At 37.2% G+C, this 21,813-nt stretch overlaps 1 protein-coding gene across 2 annotated transcripts; it reads right to left on the bottom strand.

Moving 5' to 3' along the window:
* Positions 1 to 2,481: 2,481 nt before the first annotated feature.
* On the bottom strand, positions 2,482 to 21,681 carry LOC107602622 (cytokine receptor-like factor 1). Of its 2 annotated transcripts, XM_016295162.1 has the most exons (9): positions 21,572 to 21,681; positions 16,671 to 17,164; positions 13,327 to 13,605; positions 11,841 to 11,970; positions 11,101 to 11,270; positions 8,649 to 8,806; positions 7,171 to 7,339; positions 4,545 to 4,726; positions 2,482 to 3,510 (listed from the first exon to the last, which is right to left on the bottom strand). In XM_016295162.1, the coding sequence occupies exons 2-9, from the start codon at positions 16,930 to 16,932 to the stop codon at positions 3,487 to 3,489; spliced, it is 1,374 nt and encodes a 457-aa protein (XP_016150648.1). In that variant the 5' UTR covers positions 16,933 to 17,164; positions 21,572 to 21,681; the 3' UTR covers positions 2,482 to 3,486. The 2 variants fall into 2 exon arrangements, with proteins under 2 accessions (XP_016150648.1, XP_016150649.1); XM_016295163.1 differs by lacking the exon at positions 21,572 to 21,681 and having other exon boundaries at positions 16,671 to 17,176.
* Positions 21,682 to 21,813: the final 132 nt, after the last annotated feature.

Here is a 21,813-nt window from a genome sequence, read left to right as displayed (position 1 = left end):
TTTTGGAAGGTGTGTGTGTCCCATTACGTCTGGCGTAAAAGTAACACTGCATTTCAGAAAAAGAACATCATACCAACAGTAAAATATGGTGGTGGTAGTGTGATGGTCTGGGGCTGTTTTGCTGCTTCAGGACCTGGAAGACTTGCTGTGATAAATGGAACCATGAATTCTGCTGTTTACCAAAAAATCCTGAAGGAGAATGTCCGGCCATCTGTTCGTGACCTCAAGCTGAAGCGAACTTGGGTTCTGCAGCAGGACAATGATCCAAAACACACCAGCAAGTCCACCTCTGAATGGCTGAAGAAAAACAAAATGAAGACTTTGGAGTGGCCTAGTCAAAGTCCTGACCTGAATCCTATTGAGATGCTGTGGCATGACCTTAAAAAGGCGGTTCATGCTCGAAAACCCTCCAATGTGGCTGAATTACAACAATTCTGCATAGATGAGTGGACCAAAATTCCTCCACAGCGCTGTAACCGACTCATTGCAAGTTATCGCAAATGCTTGATTGCAGTTGTTGCTGCTAAGGGTGGCCCAACTAGTTATTAGGCTTAGGGGGCAAACACTTTTTCACACAGGGCGATGTAGTTTTGGATTTTGTTTTCCCTTAATAATAATAACCTTAATTTAAAAACTGCATCTTGTGTTATCTTTGACTAATATTTAAATTTGTTTGATGATCTGAAACATTAAAGTGTGACAAACATGCAAAAAAATAAGAAAACATGAAAGGGGGCCAACACTTTTTCACACCACTGTGTATATATATATATATATATTTTTTTTTTTTTAAATTAAAGTCTGTCAATCTTGCTGTTCCCATGGCCACCTTCAACCAGCACTCAAAACAAATGAAACTTCTGGAAAGCTGCTCTCGTTTCTGTGGCATAGTTTTACAGTAGGCCATTCCATATCAAGTTTCTCTTTTAATTACTCTGATTTAACAGTCTGAAGCTACTTTAAACAAACAATGCATTGCTTTAAAACAATCTGTTTCTCTTCGGCAGCTCAAACTGACTGAATACTGCACAAAATGTAATTAGCATGCTAAGAAAGTGTGTCTTGTGAAAGCGGAGATGTCATCCCTGACCAGTGAGCGGACATTAAACATTAACCTGCTCTATCTCCGGACTGGGTGCCTCGTGTAGAAGCAGGTAACACTACAGATGACCTCTGGCATGCAGCCAGAGAGGACTATAAGGAGGTGCAGGTCAAGTTACGCTGGAGTTGAAAAAAATTAAACAATATGAATTTGCATCCAAACATATCCATCACCTGGTTTTCATATAGCTGGTACATTAACTCATAATCAACATGGATACCTTGAGAGCTTTAAATAAAAGCAGGCAATGTTATTCTGCAACTTGATATCGAGCATATTATTGATCTCTGTAGCATGAAAGTGCCTGAGGACTCACTTTACAAACACTTATTCGTGAAACAATAAGCAGTACAGGGATTACAGTTACAGTAAGGGTCATTGTTACAACCCTTAGAAGAGCATAGGCCGTATTTTATTTTAAGTCACGTGTTTTGAAATCACAGGGCTAAAATGTTAAGGACTCTAAACCCAGTGGCCTAAAGCGTTTTATTTTTTGCTCTTTGTGGGTGTCACTTAGGGAAAAGTGAAATACTGACCGTGGAAGAGGCCAGTGTAAGAGCACTAATTTAACCAGACAACTGCTCGTACACACATTAATCTTTCCCCCTGTAGAGGATCATGCTCTGGCAAAACACTTCTGCTTTGTGCAATTGTGATTTTTGTGTGTGCTATTTCTTTATCTGTTTGTAATTGTTGTCTTGTACTGCACTTCTTAAAAAGTCAGAAAAATAAGTTCAAAATCAGTAGTTTTCTTGTTTTCATTAGTAATTAATGATAAATAACTGAAAAAATAGCAATGGACATAAAATTGACTTGTTTTCAGAGAATATACCTAAATGCTGTAAATATATATATATTTTTAAATTATATATATATATATATATATATATATATATATATATATATACACACACACACACACATACATACACATATACATACACACATAATATATATATATATATATATATATATATATATATATATATATACACACACACACATACATACATATACACACACACACACATTTATTTAAAAAAATCCTAATCATAATTGTTTTTACTTGTTTAAGCATACATACATACAACAAAATATATTGATGTTAAAGCTTAAAACAACAAAAAATGAAATTCTGATGTGGTTAAAAAGTATATTATCTGAAAACAAGTAGATTTAGAAATGCCAATATATTTTTTACAAGGCAAAAATACAGATTCAGAGTATTTTGTTTTGTTAAAAATAACTAAGTTCATAGGTTTTATCTTAAAGAAGGATTTTATGAACAATATTAGGGTTTAACAATTCAGTCAATAATAATATAATCTACCTACACATAACTTAAGAGTCAAAACATAACTTTAAAATTAAATATGCGGATACAATTCAGTACAAAAATAAAAGCAGTAAAATGTCTCAATACATAAAATTATTTTCAAACAGTTCATTGCTACAAACACAGTTACAGTTTTGTAACTGCAACACATATATAAACATGAGAAACAACATTAGTTGGCCAAGTCTTCCTCACCATTCATTAAAAGGCCATTTTCTGAGTCCATTCTGGGGTTCCAACATGTTAACTTTGTCGTAGTGCTGATCCTGAATATAGTGAATGTCTGTAGGTCCTCCTTTATGACTGCAGCGGGACTTATGTAAGTGAGAGGCTTATTTCTATGTACTGATATGTTCAGCATTGCATTCCAACTTTTGATACGGCATGTACTGGTTACTTAAAGAAACCGGAGACTAAAAAGTGGCAAGATGTTCTGTGAGGTATACCTGTCAGATTTTTAGGTAAACTGCTGTAGTAACTCATACATTCACGAAAGGTACCTTTGGTAAAACTGGATGGTTTTAATATTATTCCAGTTGTCTTGAAGTTACACAAAATGCTGGTTGAAGAAAAACGTTCAGACGTTTTCCATTTGTCCATGAGGAACCTCTTTACAGGTCGGCTAAAGTTAGCAAGATCTGAAAACGTCACGGGTCCACATAAAGACCATGTGTCACGTCGGCTAAGCATGGCTCGTGCATAGTCATCAGTAAATGTGCAAATTATGACCTTTAATTAATTGCTCCCCGACACGATCAAGAACTTGTCTCCACGGATAGCGAGTTGCGAGGATATAGTCCACGTGATCTCTGTGGCTATTATCAAAGACAGTTTGTTTTCCTGTACAATAAGGCATTTTAGAGAATTGCACAATTTAATCTGTGTCCGAGGGACCAAATGCCCGTCACCTTTTGTTGTTTGAACATCCCGTTTTGAGTCCAGCTGTACTTTAAGTTTCTTGCACTGAGCCAAGCAGCAGTCTGGAAAATGTGAATTCTTCCACAGTGTGCTGTTGTTCTTAAATGTTCTGCCTGCCAGGAGCGATGTGCTATGATTTATCTCCTTGAAGAACCTGAAAGCAGACAATATTACAGTAATCAGATAAACGCCCACAGAACATGAAAGGTTTCAAATAGCCATTCAAAAACAATCTGAGATCATGCTTTCGGCACGGATAGTGATGGCAAAAAATTTGTTAAAAAGCATATTTGTGACCCTGGGCCACAAAACCAGTCATAAGTCGCATGGGTATATCTGTAGCAATTGCCAAAAATATATACATAAAATACATAAAATATATCAAAACGTAATTTTTGATTAGTAGTAGGCTATGCATTGCTAAGAACTTAATTTGGACAACTTTAAATGCGATTTTCTCAATATTTCGATTTTTTTGCACCCTCAGATTGCATATTTCAGATGATGTATAAATCTCAATTTCAAAAATATCTATACTTATGACGGATTTTGTGGTCCAGGGTCACATTTGCGGTTTGGAGATTTGGATATTCTTAGTGGAATTGCTACGGGTTTATCTCTTGTTGGTCTTGTCATGACGTACTGGCGGATCATCTAATATGAAGTCAGAACTTTCCAGATGCTGACAAGCATTTGGGTCGCGTTTTTTTCATATAAAACACACAGACCACAACACACTAGGGACACATGAAAGAAGCTGAGTATATTCTCTCGAGTGAAAGGATTTCCAAAACAAGATTACTGTGGAATCTGACAGAACCGAATACATATGTCGAATGATACTCTGCGTGCAGAACTTCATTACTCGAGTTCATTTAAATTTACTACAACGGTTTATGAAAAGTTACCTGAAATCATACGAGTCACCTCATGTTATTTACTTCTGTGATTACCGAGCAAAACACAGGAAACTCAGTACAATAACACCAGAAGCACTTTAATTCAATTAACCCGGGCAACTCCAATAACTCAAGGGCTTGGATCCAGTCTGGCAGTGTTATGAGAGCAAATATTCCTGGCATAACAGTTGAAGAAACTAAAACTGAAGAAAACCAGACACCTAAATGGTGATTAATGGGGTTTGGGTTCAAAAACAAGTAGAATGCGAATCAAAAGCTCCTTACCTACCTGGTTGCGAGTTTTGTGAGATTTCTGCAGCCAGACCCGCCACTGATCATAGAGTTTGATACTCATACCGCTGCAACCGTAGGCGTGTTTGCGCACCCAGCCAAAGAACTGCTTCAAATCCCGCCGCAACGTGGAGTTCTGCTGCCCCACCTTCGAGTCACACGACCCTGTCAGCAGCCGCTCTGCGGGGTATAAGACAAAAATCAACACGTGTCCATCCAGGGGAGACATGCGCCCATCGTACACGCATCAAGCTTATCACAGATACAGGCCGCAGTTTACACAGCCAACCAAACACAAGTTGGGATAAAAATAAATCCTTTTCCATTTTAAATAAACAGCAGATTTCCGAGCTCCAGATGTGGGCTGCTCCAGAAGAGTTAATGTGCAGAGGAGTTAATCTGTTAATCTTCAGAAACAATCCTCTGAAAAAATATATCCAACACTCCCCCGAGGCTCTCTGGCAAGCCACAAAATGAGGAGATGTATGACTAAAGTAATGCGTTGCATCTGCTAGTTGGTGTCTGCTGGACTGAGCATCGTCTTGGAAATATGTATCTGATTATAGGATGGACTGCACGACACATTCAAAATGTGAAAATATGATGAAGGACAGCGAAGGCAACATCTCAATCCGAGTATCGCTGCTACCATTTAACTAGTGTTGCTGGTTATATTTATTTATTTTCTATGTTGCTTTGGGCCTTTCTGTCATTTTTAATAATACAAATATTAAATAAGACCAGAAATAATTGGGAGAGGGATTTATATAATGCAAGCTGGAATCAAACTCATGTTTCCCACATGAGGCCCATTGCACTAAAAGACTGCTAGGCCATTATTTTGATCAGTCCAAGTTTTAAATAATTATACTTTCATAATCTGCATGAATGGTTCTTCCAATACAATGTAATAGCGGAAAAGCAAAATGCATTGTGTGTATTTTTTTTCTGAAAATATTATTTATATTATATTAACATTGATTTCACAAAGCCAAAGTGTCGAATCAACTCAGCCATGTTAAAAATGTTGGTTAATGCTTTTATAAAATTAATTGGTAACTCTTTATAGTATCCCATTAGTTAAATTTTGTAAATTCAATAAAAACTTCAACTAACAATGAGCAATCCTTCAATCCTTCAAGTTAATGCAAATTTAACTGTTCATTGTAATTTCATGTTAAAGGGTTAGTTCACTCAAAAATTAAAATTCTGTCATTAATTACTCACCCTCATGTTGTTCCACACCCCTAAGACCTTCGTTCATCTTTCGAACACAAATTAAGATTTTTGATCAAATCCGATGGCTCAGAGAGGCCTCCATTGACAGCAATGCCACCCAAACTTTCAAGATCCATAAAGGTACTAAAGACGTTGTTAAAACAGTCGACATGACTACAGTGGTTCTACAATAATTTCATTAAGCGACGAGAATACTTTTTGTGCGCAAAAAAACCAAAACAAAAATAACGAGTTTATTCAACAACCTCTTCTCTTCTGTGTCTTTCTCATACGTTGTTTACGTCCAGCGCTTCCAGGTTCTACATCAGAACGCCGGCTCATTATTGGACGGCTCCTGCATCAGCATCACACGCATGCGTCGCGCTGCTCACATGTGCAGCTTTGGCCAATAATGAGCCAGCGTTCGGATGTAGAACACGGCAGCCTTCACTGTGCTTACTGCGTTAACCACGTAAGGATAATGACAGGGAAGAGAAGAGATTGCTGAATAAAGTTATTATTTTTGTTTTGTTTTTGCGCACAAAAAGTATTCTCGTCGCTTCATAAAATTATTGTAGAACCACTGTAGTCACGTCGACTGTTTTAATGAGGTCTTTAGTACATTTATGGATCTTGAAAGTTTGGGTGGCGTTGCTGTCAATGAAGGCCTCTCTGAGACATCGGATTTGATCAAAACTATCTTAATTTGTGTTCTGAAGATGAACGAAGGTCTTAGGGGTGTGGAACGACATGAGGGTGAGTAATTAATAAAATAATTTAAATTTTTGGGTGAACTAACCCATTAAACTATATTATCAGGTACAACTTTTGATTTTACTAATGATAAAGTTAATAAATGTTTAAATTAACAATAAGATTAAAAATGCTTTAGAAATATTTTTCATTGTTCACAAATGTAGTTAACTAAGGTTTTAATAATTATTATCAAAATAACCATTACTTTCACCATGTAATATAGTTCAATAGCTACAGGTTTTTTTGTGGTTGCCAAGCATGCAAAAAAATAAATAAATACATGTTAACAGAATATGTTAACGGAAAATGATTATTTGTGTGCATTTACATTTATCTCCATTTTACAATGACTTTGAACATGGATCTGGTTTTATATCAATCAACAAAAAGCTAATTTGGGATGTGTTATTGTTAGAGTTCAAAATTCAGAAATAGTATTCTTTTCTACTGTAAACTAGAAAAGTGTAAACTAAAGCTATGAAACCTTACACAAAAAAGTGATATCGTTGTACTTTGATATTTACCATTGTACTAGCAAGGTACTTAAAAAAAACCATAGTATTAGCATAGAAAACTTCCAAAAAAGAGTTTCCTAAAAAGGTTCTAAGTACCTTCTTTTGCAAGGATCACTTAAATGATATTTCTCTTACCACTGTGTGGTGTTGAGGCTGCAGTTGGGTGACTCCAGTCACTCCAAATGCCTGCTTTCCTAGACCCCAGAATCCCGACCGGATTACAGCGCACCTGCACGAAATACACAGTGCCTGGCTGCAACCCTGCGAGCCTGCAGGAAGTCTGGTTCCCAACATCATCCACCACCTGCAGAGAAAGACACCCAAAACAGTCTGTTACATCAAACACCTACAGCGGCCACATACCACACACACACTGTTACCCTACCGGGCATATTTAATGTTCTCTATAAGAAGAACAAAAAAAAGCCATTCACTTTCAAAATCCTTAAGCAAGTTCACACAAGCTCATCTACAAAGAAGAAGAACAAAGAAATGTCCCCCTTTTGTGCTCCTAGGGGATATACAACATATATCCGAGACAAAGACAGGAGGTAAATAACAGGGGCACACACATAAATAATTGGTCTACCTTCTGGCTCTACATATACACGACAAGCACCAACACTACCCTGAGAGAAAATCTGTTATCTATTGCTTATTACAGATTGAGTAATTGCACGGTTCGCAGACAGCATCAACGACATGCAGACAGTGCCATGCCAGCCTCGGTGCTTCCTCCTTCCTGTGCATTAAAGCAGAGGTATATGGGATTCGAATGCAGGAATGTTGAAACGGCCTGGGCCCCCTGTAATTATTTACAATCCCGGTACCCCTGAATCAGTCCCTATCCAGTCCACGGTCCATTTCCAGACTCACATTTCAAAAACTACAAACACGGTTAATATGCACGGCTCTGTAATCCGAGGACCATCATTACTATTGGAACGTGATGAGTGGCAGAATGTTAACATCATCAGGTTGCCGTGTGACAGGCATGCTGGGTAATTATTTCCCTTCGCACAGGCTGTGTAAGCAATCTGTGGGTTTTAGAACGGCCCGGGTGATAATACAGCTCTTTAAACGCGTTTTGAAAACAATAGATCGTCTGCTGTGATGTGCTTTTGATGGTCACTGTCATATTTTGACTTTGTTAACTATGTAGGACTGCACATCTGACAGCACAATGATGGGTAGGGGGGAAAAAATTATGTAACCCAACTCTGCCCAGCTTCAGAAGGAAACCTGCCAACTGATTGGATCCATATGAGCGAAATGGGGACAGCGAAAGCTTAAGTTTATTTGAAGCCCTAAAGTTTAGCCGGACTCTTCCGTGGCCAGAGGACTGGAAACCATGTGCTGTTCTGCTACAGCTGGAAATGACGTTTCGGACAAGTAATACAAACACTCCAAATTATCTTTTGAACTGCTCTAATTAATCATCGCGCCACTCTGCAAATGCTTTCAAATTGAGAAACTGACACTAACTCATGCATGCATACACAGTTTGCATTACAAAAACAAGTGGGTGTGGAAGTGGGAAGATGGTAATAGTAATCAGGATAATGGGCAGAGAGCCGATGACGTGTGCTCACTGATCGAGAGCGCTACCATACCTTCCAGTCGCTGCTTTCCTCCAGTCTGTATCTGATCTGGTATTTGGCCTGAAAGAGGAAGTCTTTTAATGCAGGCGGTGTCCCCCAGCGCACAGTCAGCTGGTCCTCCAGGTCACCCACTCGGCTCACGGTCACATCAGTCGGTGGGTCTGTCGTCACTGAGAGGAAACGACACAAACAACATGTGATAAGGTTGGAGACGCTACAACAAAAGACCTCATTGTAACTTATTCTTGAAATCTTGAACTGGAATTGGAATGATATGGAAAACAAGTTTATTGAACTGCAATTTGACACGGGTTCTAGAAAATGAAGTTTTCTTCCACCCTGATCCACAAATGTTAATTTAATAAATATTACGAAATATCTATCATCTACTCATCCATCCATTACTGAAAATCTTTTGAATTTGTAATCGTTTTCATTACTTCTTTACATTTAAATTACAATTACAATTCTGCATCTTACTATTTGAACCACTGTATTTCATGCAGATCTAAAATTCATGTCACGCCCTGATTCTTGAACTGGAGTTTGAATTGGAATGACTGCAAAAGGTATTTATTGATCTGCAATTCAAATGAAGAAATTAAGAATTTTCCACCCTGTTCCACAAATGTTAATTTATTAATTATGATATATTTTTTCCGTAACACTTTACTTTAAGCCTTTATGTATAATGCATTATAAAAGTAGTTTTAATGCATTAATTATGCCTTGTAATGCACCTTATAATGCAATGTATAATCTCATGAATAATTGAAACCACAGTTAATACATTACAACACTTTTCAATACATTGTTACACTATGCATTTTAAAATAGGTTATAATTATTTACAACAAGATATAATGTATTACAACTAGTGCTGTCAAACGATTAATCGCGATAAAAGTTTTTGTTTACATAATATATACGTGTGTACTGTGTATATTTATTATGTATGTATATATATATATATATATATATATATATATATATAAATACACACACATACATGTATATATTTCAGAAAAATATTATATATATATAAATACACACACATGCATGTATATATTTCAGAAAAATATGTTGTTTATATATATATATATATAATAATGAATATAAATCTTCTGCATCATACGCTAACAATTCTGCATCTCGTTTATGAATTCCAGCTCTGTATGAAAGAAAAATGGTTCAAATAATGTCAAGTCAGTCTCCACAAATAAGTACAGAAAACACAGAATAAAATTACTTTATAATTACTTATAGTTCTGGTCTCATGGATATCTAGTTCACTCACTACAAATTTGTGATGCCACTAACCTTGCGAATTTTGTCCTGTAATTACTTCATCACAAAAAATAGGGTATTGTCTCAAGTTTGTTATTACGAAAAAACCTGTGGTTTACTTACTCCGGTAAGTTTTATAAAACTAGCCAATCACACACTTTTGTCATGTTTTGTGTGCAATATGCACCAGCTGATCAGTGAACGAACTTTGTGCGGTCTGCAAGCCGAGACTAGAGACTTTTGATCTTGTGACTCAACGGAGATGAAATATATGCTGCTTCCCGATATTCTAGTTTACTAATTGTTCTGTATTTTTCCGCTTTGCCTGCATTTTTATTCAGGCTGCTATAAAATGATATAGCATTGATAGCGCTTCAAATTCAAAGTAATTGTAGTCTGCTTGGATCTCAAAGCTGTTGTTTAATTAGCTGGAAACATAGATGAGCATTGTCTCTGTTGCTAAGGAGGTGGAGGCACTAGGTGTGGTGTCTGTGTCATAACTATGGCATGTTTGGAGGAGCACCCACCTTCCTCTTATGCTTTTTCCATTCAAAATCACCCTGCCTCCCCCTTCAGGTGCAGTTACACTGATTTACACTCACAGGATGTAAAAGTTTATAACCTTTCTCATCTCCTTTTGGAGGATGGGGGGCTTCGGTTTGTGTTCAGGCTATTTTAATTTAATTTCAAATGCTTTCTAATGTCTTGCCAAGACAAAATGCCCCCCGACTTAAGTCCTAACAATACTAATTCCATTTTTATGAAGATGTTTGTTGTTTAAAATGTCTGTTTGAAGAGATTATGGGCAAGCTTGGCCTGCACTCAAAGCACGTAAGATCTTAAGGATTCAACAAAACAGACTTTACCCTATTCCAGTCACATTGCTAAACAGTAGCCCCAGGCAGGTCACGGTACTGGGATTAGCAGAAAACTTTGTAAAAATTCCACTCTTTCTGTAAAGGAGGGGGCTGCAAGGCTTTGCAGGTATGTGTGAGTAGGTGGGTAGATGCTGTATGAGGCAAAGGGATACCGATGACGCTGCGACGGACCGCTGCAATTCGTCACGCCTCCACCCAGTTTTTACAAGGAGTGGCGCTCTCACGTTGCACATGGTCCTCCATGAGGAGAACACCTGGGGCTTGTCCCTAAAAAGGGGTCAAAGGTCAAGCACACTCACCCACGTCTAAGATATCCAAGTAGATGACGTCAGATGTTGCGGTTCCGAGTTGGTTGGAGGCCTCCACCCATATCTCGTAGGGCGTGAAGAGGGCGAGGTCGCGGGGGATGTAGCATGTATATGGTTCTCCCGCACTATAGTCCTCACACTCCTTTTCTCGTCCGTACCACCTACAGGTGCGCGAACAAGGTTTATTTTCTGATGCGTACTGATAACTGGACACAATACATTTGTAGTGATACACCTGCAGGTTCCCTATATGGAGTCTTTTAAATTATGAGGCAGTGGATAAGCCATATAGTCTCAAATGTGGGAATGATTCCTTAATTAAGGCTTATTGCTCCTGGTTTGGGAATGGGGATGTGAAAATTGCATTTGCATTCCATCTGTTCACTGGGCATGAAAGCCAATTATTAATAAAAAAATATATATAAATAAATATAAAAATAACAAATAAAATGTGAAAGACAATACTGAAATGCATAAAAAAAATTTTAGACTAATTTTAAGTATTTAGAAGTAAATTATTTTATAGGATTTTCCCCGTGAATAGAAGAAAAAGTGTATGTCATCTGCCCATCAGGAGGGATTAGCACAGATGGTTGGTTTGAGACATCCTTAAACATCCTTCCACTGTCCTCCAGTGAATGGGCATGTAAGAACATGACATATACAAACAAGATAAGGCGTGAATTTGGGAAGAGGCATTGACATGATTGTGAATGACCTGTGGCACTGACCTGAGCTTATATTTGAGTGTGTATTTTGTCTTGATGAAGGTTTCCCCCTGGCCCCCAGGGGCCCATCTGCAGGTGAGGTCTTTAGTGTTCCTGGACCAGCAGGTAAGATTCACGGGTTTCTCAGGAGGCACTAAAACAGACAAGGACAATGAGTTTTCACTTAGCTGTCAAAGTGAGTTAGTGCAAAGTGACTCAAGCCTCTTATAACACTTCATTAAAGGTGCATGCTGTAAATGCTGAGTTAATACATAAAATCTGTCAAAAAATTGTTGCTTGGTTTGAAGTCAACATGAAACTGATTTGAAAAAATGACAAATGAAGGAAGAGATGTGAATTTATTAAACTGAAAATTTATATTTGAATTTAAAAATAATATTATATATTATATATTAATGGATGGATGGATAGCAAGGTTAGCTAAAATTGTATATTCTATATATTCTATTGTATAATTACAAGTAATTCTATAAATAATAATAAATAAATAATTATAATATTAATAATAATAAATACAAAAATATAAGCAAGAATACATTAAACTGATTCAAAATGACAGAAACAATTTTACCAGTTTTACCACTTTACATTCAAATTCATTTTCAAATAATATAAAATGTTTCTTGAGAACCAAATCAGCATTTTGAAATGAATTATTTCTGAATGATCATGATATACGAGTACATTTTAAAATAAATACATTTTTTTTATCAATTTTGACTTTGTGTTGACTTTATATATTTTTAATAATGGATGAGTGTCTTCAGCTGTCATCCTCATTTAAGTTCAGGAATGGGGCCAAGATTCCATTCAGCTGAGAACAAAAGACACTGCGTCTAAGTGTAAGACTGTGATTATATGAACCAAACCTTACAGAGGAGACCTCAGAGACATAGAGAGCTTGAGTCAACACAGCACTTCACACACACACACACACACACACACACTTATCGTAACCATGTCTCTCCATTTCTGGCTTTCAATCTTTTTTCCAAATGGCCAGACAGACACTCGCTTCCTTGACTTTGTCTCACTCTTGTGTGTGTGTGTGTGTGTGTGTGTGTGTGTGTGTCTGTGTTTGTAATTTTCCATACTGCCACCATTCCATGTAACTTGACAAATGCGGTACTTTTGTTCCGTCATATGTGTCAGTCGAGGATAGCGCCTATAAATGGACCACACAGGTGCTAAAAGCATAACAGTGGAACAGATAGCTATCTTAAGGGGCTTAAACAACTCTTGAGTTAATTGGCGGACAGGCAGAAAACATTAAGTACTGCAACAACTGTGGCTCAGTGGCAGGGGGTCAAATCATAAAGACTGTCTAATACTTCCACATCTGACCCATATTCCCCAAGGCTCCAGGCTTGCCCACAAAATCTATTTAATTGTATTTAAGTTGGACTGCGTGCACAATCGCCAATTAAACACACTCGGTAGTTGTACAGGAGCCTAGAGTAAATACGAACAATATGGTAGACGGACTCACTGCCAACATAGATGCAGGAGCCGGCCAGCACATGACCCCCGCTGTTATGGCACACGAGGTTGTCTCCGGACCGCTGGCGGGACCCGGAGAGCCGTGGGAGGGTGACGCTGAGCACGGTGGGGCTCAGAATGCTGTAGGTGCTGCTGGGAAGACGCTTTCCGTTCAGCGTCCAGTAGAGCGAGCCTGCGTGAACACCGTGGTCTGGATTCACTGAGCATGTGGCTGTCAGGCTGGAGCCGATGGGAAGGGCCGGGTCTTGAGGGTAGATTGTAGCCACCTCTGAGGGAGGGCGAGATATAGCAGGTTAGAGCTGGAAAGAGGCAGCACGGTTATTAAGGGCTGTCTGGTTATGGGTGAGCTCACGTTATGTGACGTTAAAGGAGGAGACAGACCGACCTCATGACTAACACATCAAAAAAGTTGATAGTGACAGCCTAAATCAGAGCAATGTGGGATACGCAAGATGATCACAAAAGGAGATAATATCGATTTACTATGAAAGGGAACACTATAGTCAGATGGTCCGTCTGACTGTACATTATCCCCCTTATTAGATAGCTACACAACTAAATAAATGCACATAAAATAAATGAATTATTAAATAAATATATGCACCAGAAATAATGGCTTGAGATTCTTTTGTGAGACAATGTGGGGAAAATATTGCTTGCAAGGGTCAGCATTTAAATACACCTATTGTTTAGTGTTCATTAAAAAATTATTTGACCACAGAATGCACATAAAGTAAATAAATGAACATTTAATATATGCAAATGAAACATTGGTTTGAGATTATTTTGTTATATGAGGCATATAAAACTAGCACAGTGTAAAAAATAGTGTTTAGGATCAGCGTTTAAATACACACGTTTTAGTGTTCATTAAAAATTATTTGACCACAGAATGCAAATACAATAAATAATTGAACAATAAATATATTTATGCACATAAAATATTAGTTTGAGGTTATTTTGTTATGTGAGAAAAAAAGATACTAGCAGTGTAAAAAATATTGTTTACAGGGTCAGCGTTTAAATACACATATGGTTTAACGTGAAAATAAATATATGCAAACGAAATATTGGCTTTAGTTTGTTTCATTAATGTGTGAAAAAATATATGAAACTAGCAAAGTGTAAACAATGTCAGGGTCAAACTTTAAATATACATATGGTTTAATGTTCCAGTTGTGTCATTTCTTTGAGTGTTTCTTAAATTTGACATTTATCACTGCACTGAACAATCCCAGATAATTAATATAACAGGAACTCACATACAAATATTATTTTGTAAACCCTTTTCATTATCACTCTTGTAATGTGACAATGTGGAATCCCTCAAAAAATGTGTCAGTGCAGCACAATTGAGTAATAGAGGTGATGAAGGAACTGCCGTGTGATTACATGTAATTACATCAAGATGGATAGACAGACTAACCTTAAAAGAGAGATTACATATTCAACACGCACTCAGACCGAGCCGAAAGGGTGAAATTTCTCTCCGTAACAAAAGGGAATGATACAAATCAATAATTTTATCTTACAGAATTAATGAAACAGAATCACGATATGGACTTGTATTACTTTGTAACAGTCTTTACAAGGTGCTGTTTTGATTTAAGTGGATTAAAAAAACATTTAACTTCAAACCATTTAATGACAGGAGCAATTACAAGTATTTAACACAGGTGTCTGAATAGGAAATGAGCATTAAGATATTTGGTTTCAGATCAGAAAGTCTCATGAGAGAAGCCTGTATTCCTGTCATCACTAATGCAACGCCGAGAGAAAGTCTGTAAAGCCGGATGCACATCTTACCGCTGAGACGGTGAACAGCGGGACCACCCTTTGGACATTCCTGGCCATGTTGTTAAACCGCAATGATCTTTTAAAGGGTTGCTTCTGTCTACACATTTTTTTCCTTTTAACTCTGTTTATATTTCACTGAGGCCCAGAAAAGCCAGCCTGACGCTTTTGCGTTTAATGTTAACTAGAGGAGAGGGAAGTGTAGTCTGTCAGTGGCTGTATTGCACTTCACTTTCTTAATCCCCTGCCTGGCACTGAGGGTGTGAATGAGGCAATACTTAATTAGATGCAATTAGTCTCAATCTTCCCCTCCACCAACACCTGCAAATGTCACGTAAGGGGAATGTGCTAAACGCTTGCATTGTAAATGTATTTCACAATAGCTATTAATAATTTAGCCCTTTGTTATTTACAACGCAATTATGCCCTTTGATCTGGTTACATTGTTCTCTGCTATTCATTAAAAGTAAATTAAACTTTCACAAACACCTATATTTCACCAACACTATGAACAGAATCCATCGTCTCTGTGATAAGTGTTGATTTGAGGTGAACTTTTTCTTTCTGTCACATATGCATTACAAAAATAAGCATAAGAAGCATGATGTCAGGGTTTTGTTGTGGTTCATAAGGCTGAACCATCCACGTGTTAAATGAATTATGCTCTGACCTTTTGAAATTTTAACCTCTAGCAGACTTTTTCAATATAGTGCAATATGTTGCGCCGATACAGATATCATCAGTTGTTCAATTTGTTGAGCCAGGCAATTTACAACAGCAGCATTGCTATGTAAATAAAACATCGAATGCTGTTTTCTTAAAACTCTGCATACAGGTCAATGGCGTCCGGATCTATTAAATTTATTAAAAATACATTACAAATGCAAAGCTATAAATTACCTTCTGATGAACATGTTTCCAACTTTTGAGCTAAAAATGAACTCAGTTAAAATCAGATCATTTTGAAATTTTGGGGGGCTTAATGTGGTGTAATTTTCTGGAGACCGTAAAAAAGAAAAGAAAAGTGATCTTACAATGTTGGGAAAACTTGTCCACCAGATTAAGGTCCAGGGTAACCAACATGTAATTAGACAATTTTGTTTTATTGTGACATGAAAACTCTAAAATAATATTTGATATCACAGAGAAGATCTATCAAAACCATCATGCATGTGTCAGGATTATTACGTCAAAATGGATGTTTTGTTTAGATAAAAAATAAAAACCATAGTTTTGCTGAAAAAAAAAATTTACTAATCCAATAAACATTACAAGAACCCAGACACGTTTTTGACCTATACATAAAAATATTGTGTTTTGCAGATGCAGGATACTTAAAAATGCACTGTTTTATTGTCGCTGTAAATAACTTAATTTACACTGTATTAGAGTTTTAACTTTCTTTCTATTCTGTTTACTAATTTTAATTCAATACTGAACGCCTCAAGTTCTGAAACAAACCCCATTCGATGAAGAAGGTACGTAAGAACACATGTAACACACACATACATACAGAGAGAGAGAGATACATTTACTCACGGGTTGAAGACGACAACACGCCGGCAGCACAGTGGAACAAAAACAATAAGCAGATCATCTTACGAAATAAGTTCGCTTCAAGAGAGTGTATTTGGACTATGCAGGAATATTTGAGACACGCATGCCACACCGAGTCCAGCTCCAGTGCACCCGAAGAGTTGATCCCAGCGTCAGTTCCTGAGCTGCTGGCCTCTCGCAGATGTTCCAGAAGACTGAACTTTAAAAAATATCCTCCAAATGTTCTGTTAATGCGACGGTGCATTCGTCCTCTTCATTTAGCCTACTTTTGGCATCGTTTACCGTGCTGAGGCTCTCCACTGCTAGGAAACATCCAAGTTTATACTTTGCAAGCTCCTCCCATGTCTTCCCACACAGTTCCAAGTCATTTTTGCCTCTTTCGTTTTATTCCTCCTTTCTTTCTGTCTGTGCCCTCCGCTTGTCTCGAGCAGGTCTTGTATCTAGAGCAGTGTAGTATCTTTTTCCTTGTAAAAGACCTGTGGGCCAGAAGAATATCTTACCTACAACCTTGTTATGGATAATCATTTCAAGTTGAGCAATTCCATTCTGTGACAGTTGACTGGAAGAAGTAACAATTTAACTCACTTTCTGCACCCCTTGTATCTGACATACTGTCTGTTAATTTGGATATTATAACTTTATTTGAACAGAACTGAAGAAAAGGCAGATAATGTGATCCGAAATAATACTCTTTTCTATATTCCAAATGTTCCACGAAATATAAAAAGAAAATGTTTGCAAATATTTTATAACATCTTGCCAATAGTTTCTTGAAAAAGTGCAATACAATTCTGTAAATGATATAGAATAATTTAATTAAAATTATATAGAGAATTATGACAGTAAAAAACTATATTTATTTATTAGTATTCAATTTGACTGTTTTATTATTAAAACAATAAAATTTGATCAAACTTTTTTTTTTTGCTGTACAAAGTTTAAATCAATGGAAAATGGTCAATTCAATACCAACGCCTCAAAGTTGTCATGACTAATGTTTGACTAATGGTGGTTATGAGCAGATGGAGATGTGGTCCTAGCCATTGAGTCACCCACTTGGTGAGAAAGTGTATTTTGAAACAATAACCATGACAGCCAGTTCGTCCGTGGGTCAGCAAGCCACAAAGTGGCACTTTATCTATTGTAGAAAAAATGCTTGTTAATGCCGGATTTACCATTAGTTCCATGCTGGTTCTGTCTCATAAATGAGTGAGTGGACTTCCTTTACAGTTATCACCATACAATGCTATAACAAGAGGGATGTCATCCAAAGTCTGTGAATGGGGACAAAGACCATTCATCTCACAGAGCCCTCAAGGGAAGGGAGAACTCCCACCACATTCCTTAATTCTGCCTTTATCCTATAACTTCATGCTTATGTCTTCTGCACTTCTAAAGACCTTGTTCCTAAATATATTCTACTCTTCCAAACAGTTTACTCATGCATACGTATTATGTCTGAGTCAATGTGTTCTTAAGAATGTTATGTCATATAAATAGCGCACCTCAGGAAATTTACATTTACAAATCAAGATGTTGTAATCACAACAACCTCTTAAAATTGGCTTAAGATAAATGAAAGCCATACAAACGGATTAACAAGGTATAATTATCTGTGAATGAAGTAGCTGTTCCTGGGAAACACACGACTGGCGGAACTGACATGCACGTGATCATTTTACACAGAAATAAGCTCCAGATTTCAGAGGAAATGGTCTTACTATCATCTGCCTCAGATCTTTGAGTCTTTAGGAATATAATCCAGTCCATTAAACGACTTTGGATCAACTTGAAGGACGAGGAGTGATTATACTTTTCCCCAAATCCTAAAAGATGGGAAAATAATCCAAAACATTAGCTATGCAGATCAACTGCAGGGGAGGAAGAAAAGGAGTTCCTCCAGCATTACAGTATCTGAGTGATGTGTTAAAAGAGTTCTGCTTTGGAGACAGAACAACAAAGATCGTTAGAAACAGAAACGCAAACAATAACTTCCTCTCGGCAAACGAATTGCAACGTAAATCTCTCGGCCAATTCGCTGACCGCATCTGATTGGACACATACCCAGCTAGGTGATGCCTATCCAGAACATGACTTACACTTCAAGGAATTGTCTGTATCTAAGAGGACATTTATCCTCCAGAAGCCTGCTCTGAGACAGCACAACACACCATAATGAGACAGGGAAGCATTGATTACCGGGACACTGTGATTTAGTGGGTGAGCTCTGGCATGTGGAACAAATTATCCCACCATAAAGATTTCAGGGGGAATTCTCTTCGGGACGGAGGCTTGGACTCGCAGCATTCAAGCCGAGTGTGAAAGCATTGGCTGCTTTGTTTTGAAGCACCCCGAGGAACCCAAATTGGACATGCAGTGATATAATGATGATTACCCAAGGGGGGTTAAACCTTAGTCCAACACACCTCAGCATTTTATGTCCAATCAACTTGGCCGACACAGAAACCCTCTTAAAAATGTTTGGAAAGCTGGGAGAGGCTCCAGCTCTGCGAAACATGTGCTGAAATCACTGTAAATCAAGCAATTTCCTCTTAATACACAGAGACAGTCACTGACCCCAGCGGTACAATCCTCACTGATTGGGAGAAAATGTTTGTTTGAAGTAGGGTCAAAGCCTTTCCAGACTCGGTTAAGCTTTGTTTATATTGTAATGTATGTTACAACGTATTATTTCTTTAAAGAATGGATAAATGTGAATTAACATGGAATGAACAGTCAAAGAAATACAAATCAGATCATCATTCCTGACGAATACCCCTGACATAGTTTCTAAAGCCAGAGAAGCACCTTTGGCAGCCCCCCAATAATGCATGACAGATGTATATCAACCATACACTCTGTGATGGCAAGATCTAGCAAATCTGTAGCCAAAATTCCCAAGAGACTCTGAGTTGTTAACTTGCTCTTTCTCCTCATCTCCATCTGGATTCAATGTGCTGGGTGAAATGCATCGACAATCAAACAAGAAAGAAAATGTTTGTTTGAAGTAGGGTCAAAGCCTTTCCAGACTCGGTTAAGCTTTGTTTATATTGTAATGTATGTTACAACGTATTATTTCTTTAAAGAATGGATAAATGTGAATTAACATGGAATGAACAGTCAAAGAAATACAAATCAGATCATCATTCCTGACGAATACCCCTGACATAGTTTCTAAAGCCAGAGAAGCACCTTTGGCAGCCCCCCAATAATGCATGACAGATGTATATCAACCATACACTCTGTGATGGCAAGATCTAGCAAATCTGTAGCCAAAATTCCCAAGAGACTCTGAGTTGTTAACTTGCTCTTTCTCCTCATCTCCATCTGGATTCAATGTGCTGGGTGAAATGCATGGACAATCAAACAAGAAATTTCACCCTTCATTCTCTTCTTTTGCCAATTCTTTATTCATTCCCCAAATGCTGTATTTACTTTCTCTATCCTCTTTAGGTTATACAAACCCTGCAGTATGTCCTGCATTACTGGAATGTGTATAATCATGTATTTGTGCTACTATACTCTTTGTGAAAATGAAAATATTTGGAGAATGTATTGTTCAATTCAAATGCATGACTCAAAGTTGTAAAATATCTCAACATGACGCCCCTGGTATGCTTAAGAAAAAGCTAAACTAAAATGAGATTTAAAAGTCAATGCATTATATGAACATATAGGCAAAATAATGCGTAAATAAAAACTATTTTGTGGTCATTTACATGCTCTAATTGTTCTGATGCTGTTCAGATCTTTAATTATATACAATGATACTCTCTTTTATTCTGCACTTTCTTCAATGTTACGATCAGCTATTTAAAAGTATAACTACAGACACAAAGACCAATATCACAGTGCATAATTAAAGCAAATCTAGGCAATGGAGCTGCATGCCATTCAAAAGCAACCATTAGAGGGAGCACAAACACAATGTATTTGACTCAATTTGAGATAGAATTATTTTTAGGATTGAGAATTATAGAAATGAGAATTTGACAACAACTGATAATACAAACTCTAAAGTTGTCAGGCTATGCAAATAATCATAGCGTATATAAACTAACATGTTATTAAGCAAATCTTCAATTGCTAAAAAATGTAAAAGTTTCAGTTGGTTACTGTTTTTTTCTGCTGACTAATCAATATGCAAATTATTTTGATACACATTACAAATGAATCTGTGAAGCAGTCAAATACAATGGGTTTTATATAATAAACATATTAAGAAACAAGTAGGGAGGGTTGCATAATGGGAGGGGGCTGCTGTGCATGGAGGGTTATCAGTCAATCTCATGTTCTGCTGTGTCACTGTGCTGTTAGGCATTTCCTTTATTCTCTTGGCACTGAATGTGTACATGAAAGAGCACACCTGATGACCTGCACACACTGCAAAGAAGCGGACTGCATATTATACAAGCATAGGACAAAGTCCATTATCTTCTTGTGCAACATGAAATAACACACACACAAAAACAACTACACCTGTAATTAACAGCAAATTATGATATTTTATTGTGATTCTAAAGTGCTATACTAAAGTTTGCATGGCGAGCATTAAAAGGTGTCATTTTAAAGATGAGTAGATATTATAATTATTATAATATGATTATTATAATCATATGATAATTACATAATAAATAAATACTAATTGATTCAATGTGTAAAATGCATTCACAGAACTAACAATGACAAATTCAGTGCTAACACTGCCATAAGAAAACGCTTTGCATATGTACCTGATCTTTCTAACAGTAAACTTTGCTTCCTTTGTTGGAACATATTTGCTCTTGCGCCTCCTGCTCTTGGTGGAATTTACATGGAAAACAATGTTTGTGCTTCAATAACTTCCTTAAGACCATGACAAGGCAAGAATCAGTAAAACAAACCTCACAAATGCTGCTAAGGTCAAAGGCCTGGGTGTAACCCAACAAGGAATATGATCTTCAGGAAGCCTTGGAGGAATCCTGACTGTAAAACGATCTGCTACAGTATCTGCCAGAGATCCATAAAGTCTGATTGCAGGCGTAAAAGATAGACTTTTTAAATTTAGTTTTTTTATTTTGAGTATGGTAATTACTGTGTGAAGCTCACATGAAACATGTCAAAATCGACATTGCAAATTTTATGA

The sequence above is a fragment of the Sinocyclocheilus grahami genome, unplaced genomic scaffold (assembly GCF_001515645.1).
Source record: "Sinocyclocheilus grahami isolate Dianchi unplaced genomic scaffold, SAMN03320097.WGS_v1.1 scaffold331.1, whole genome shotgun sequence".
Lineage (NCBI taxonomy): Eukaryota > Metazoa > Chordata > Actinopteri > Cypriniformes > Cyprinidae > Sinocyclocheilus > Sinocyclocheilus grahami.
This window is presented reverse-complemented; position numbering and strand designations above follow the sequence as displayed.

Bases quoted from the DNA above. Each gene is read 5' to 3' on its own strand.
- LOC107602622 (XM_016295162.1), bottom strand. From the start codon at position 16,932: ATGCACCGTCGCATTAACAGAACATTTGGAGGATATTTTTTAAAGTTC. The intron at 11,271-11,840 runs GTCAGTGCCACA...GCGCACCTGTAG, and splicing joins ACACTCAAATATAAGCTCAG to GTGGTACGGACGAGAAAAGG. The intron at 3,511-4,544 runs GTAGGTAAGGAG...GTCTGCTTTCAG, and splicing joins CTCACAAAACTCGCAACCAG to GTTCTTCAAGGAGATAAATC.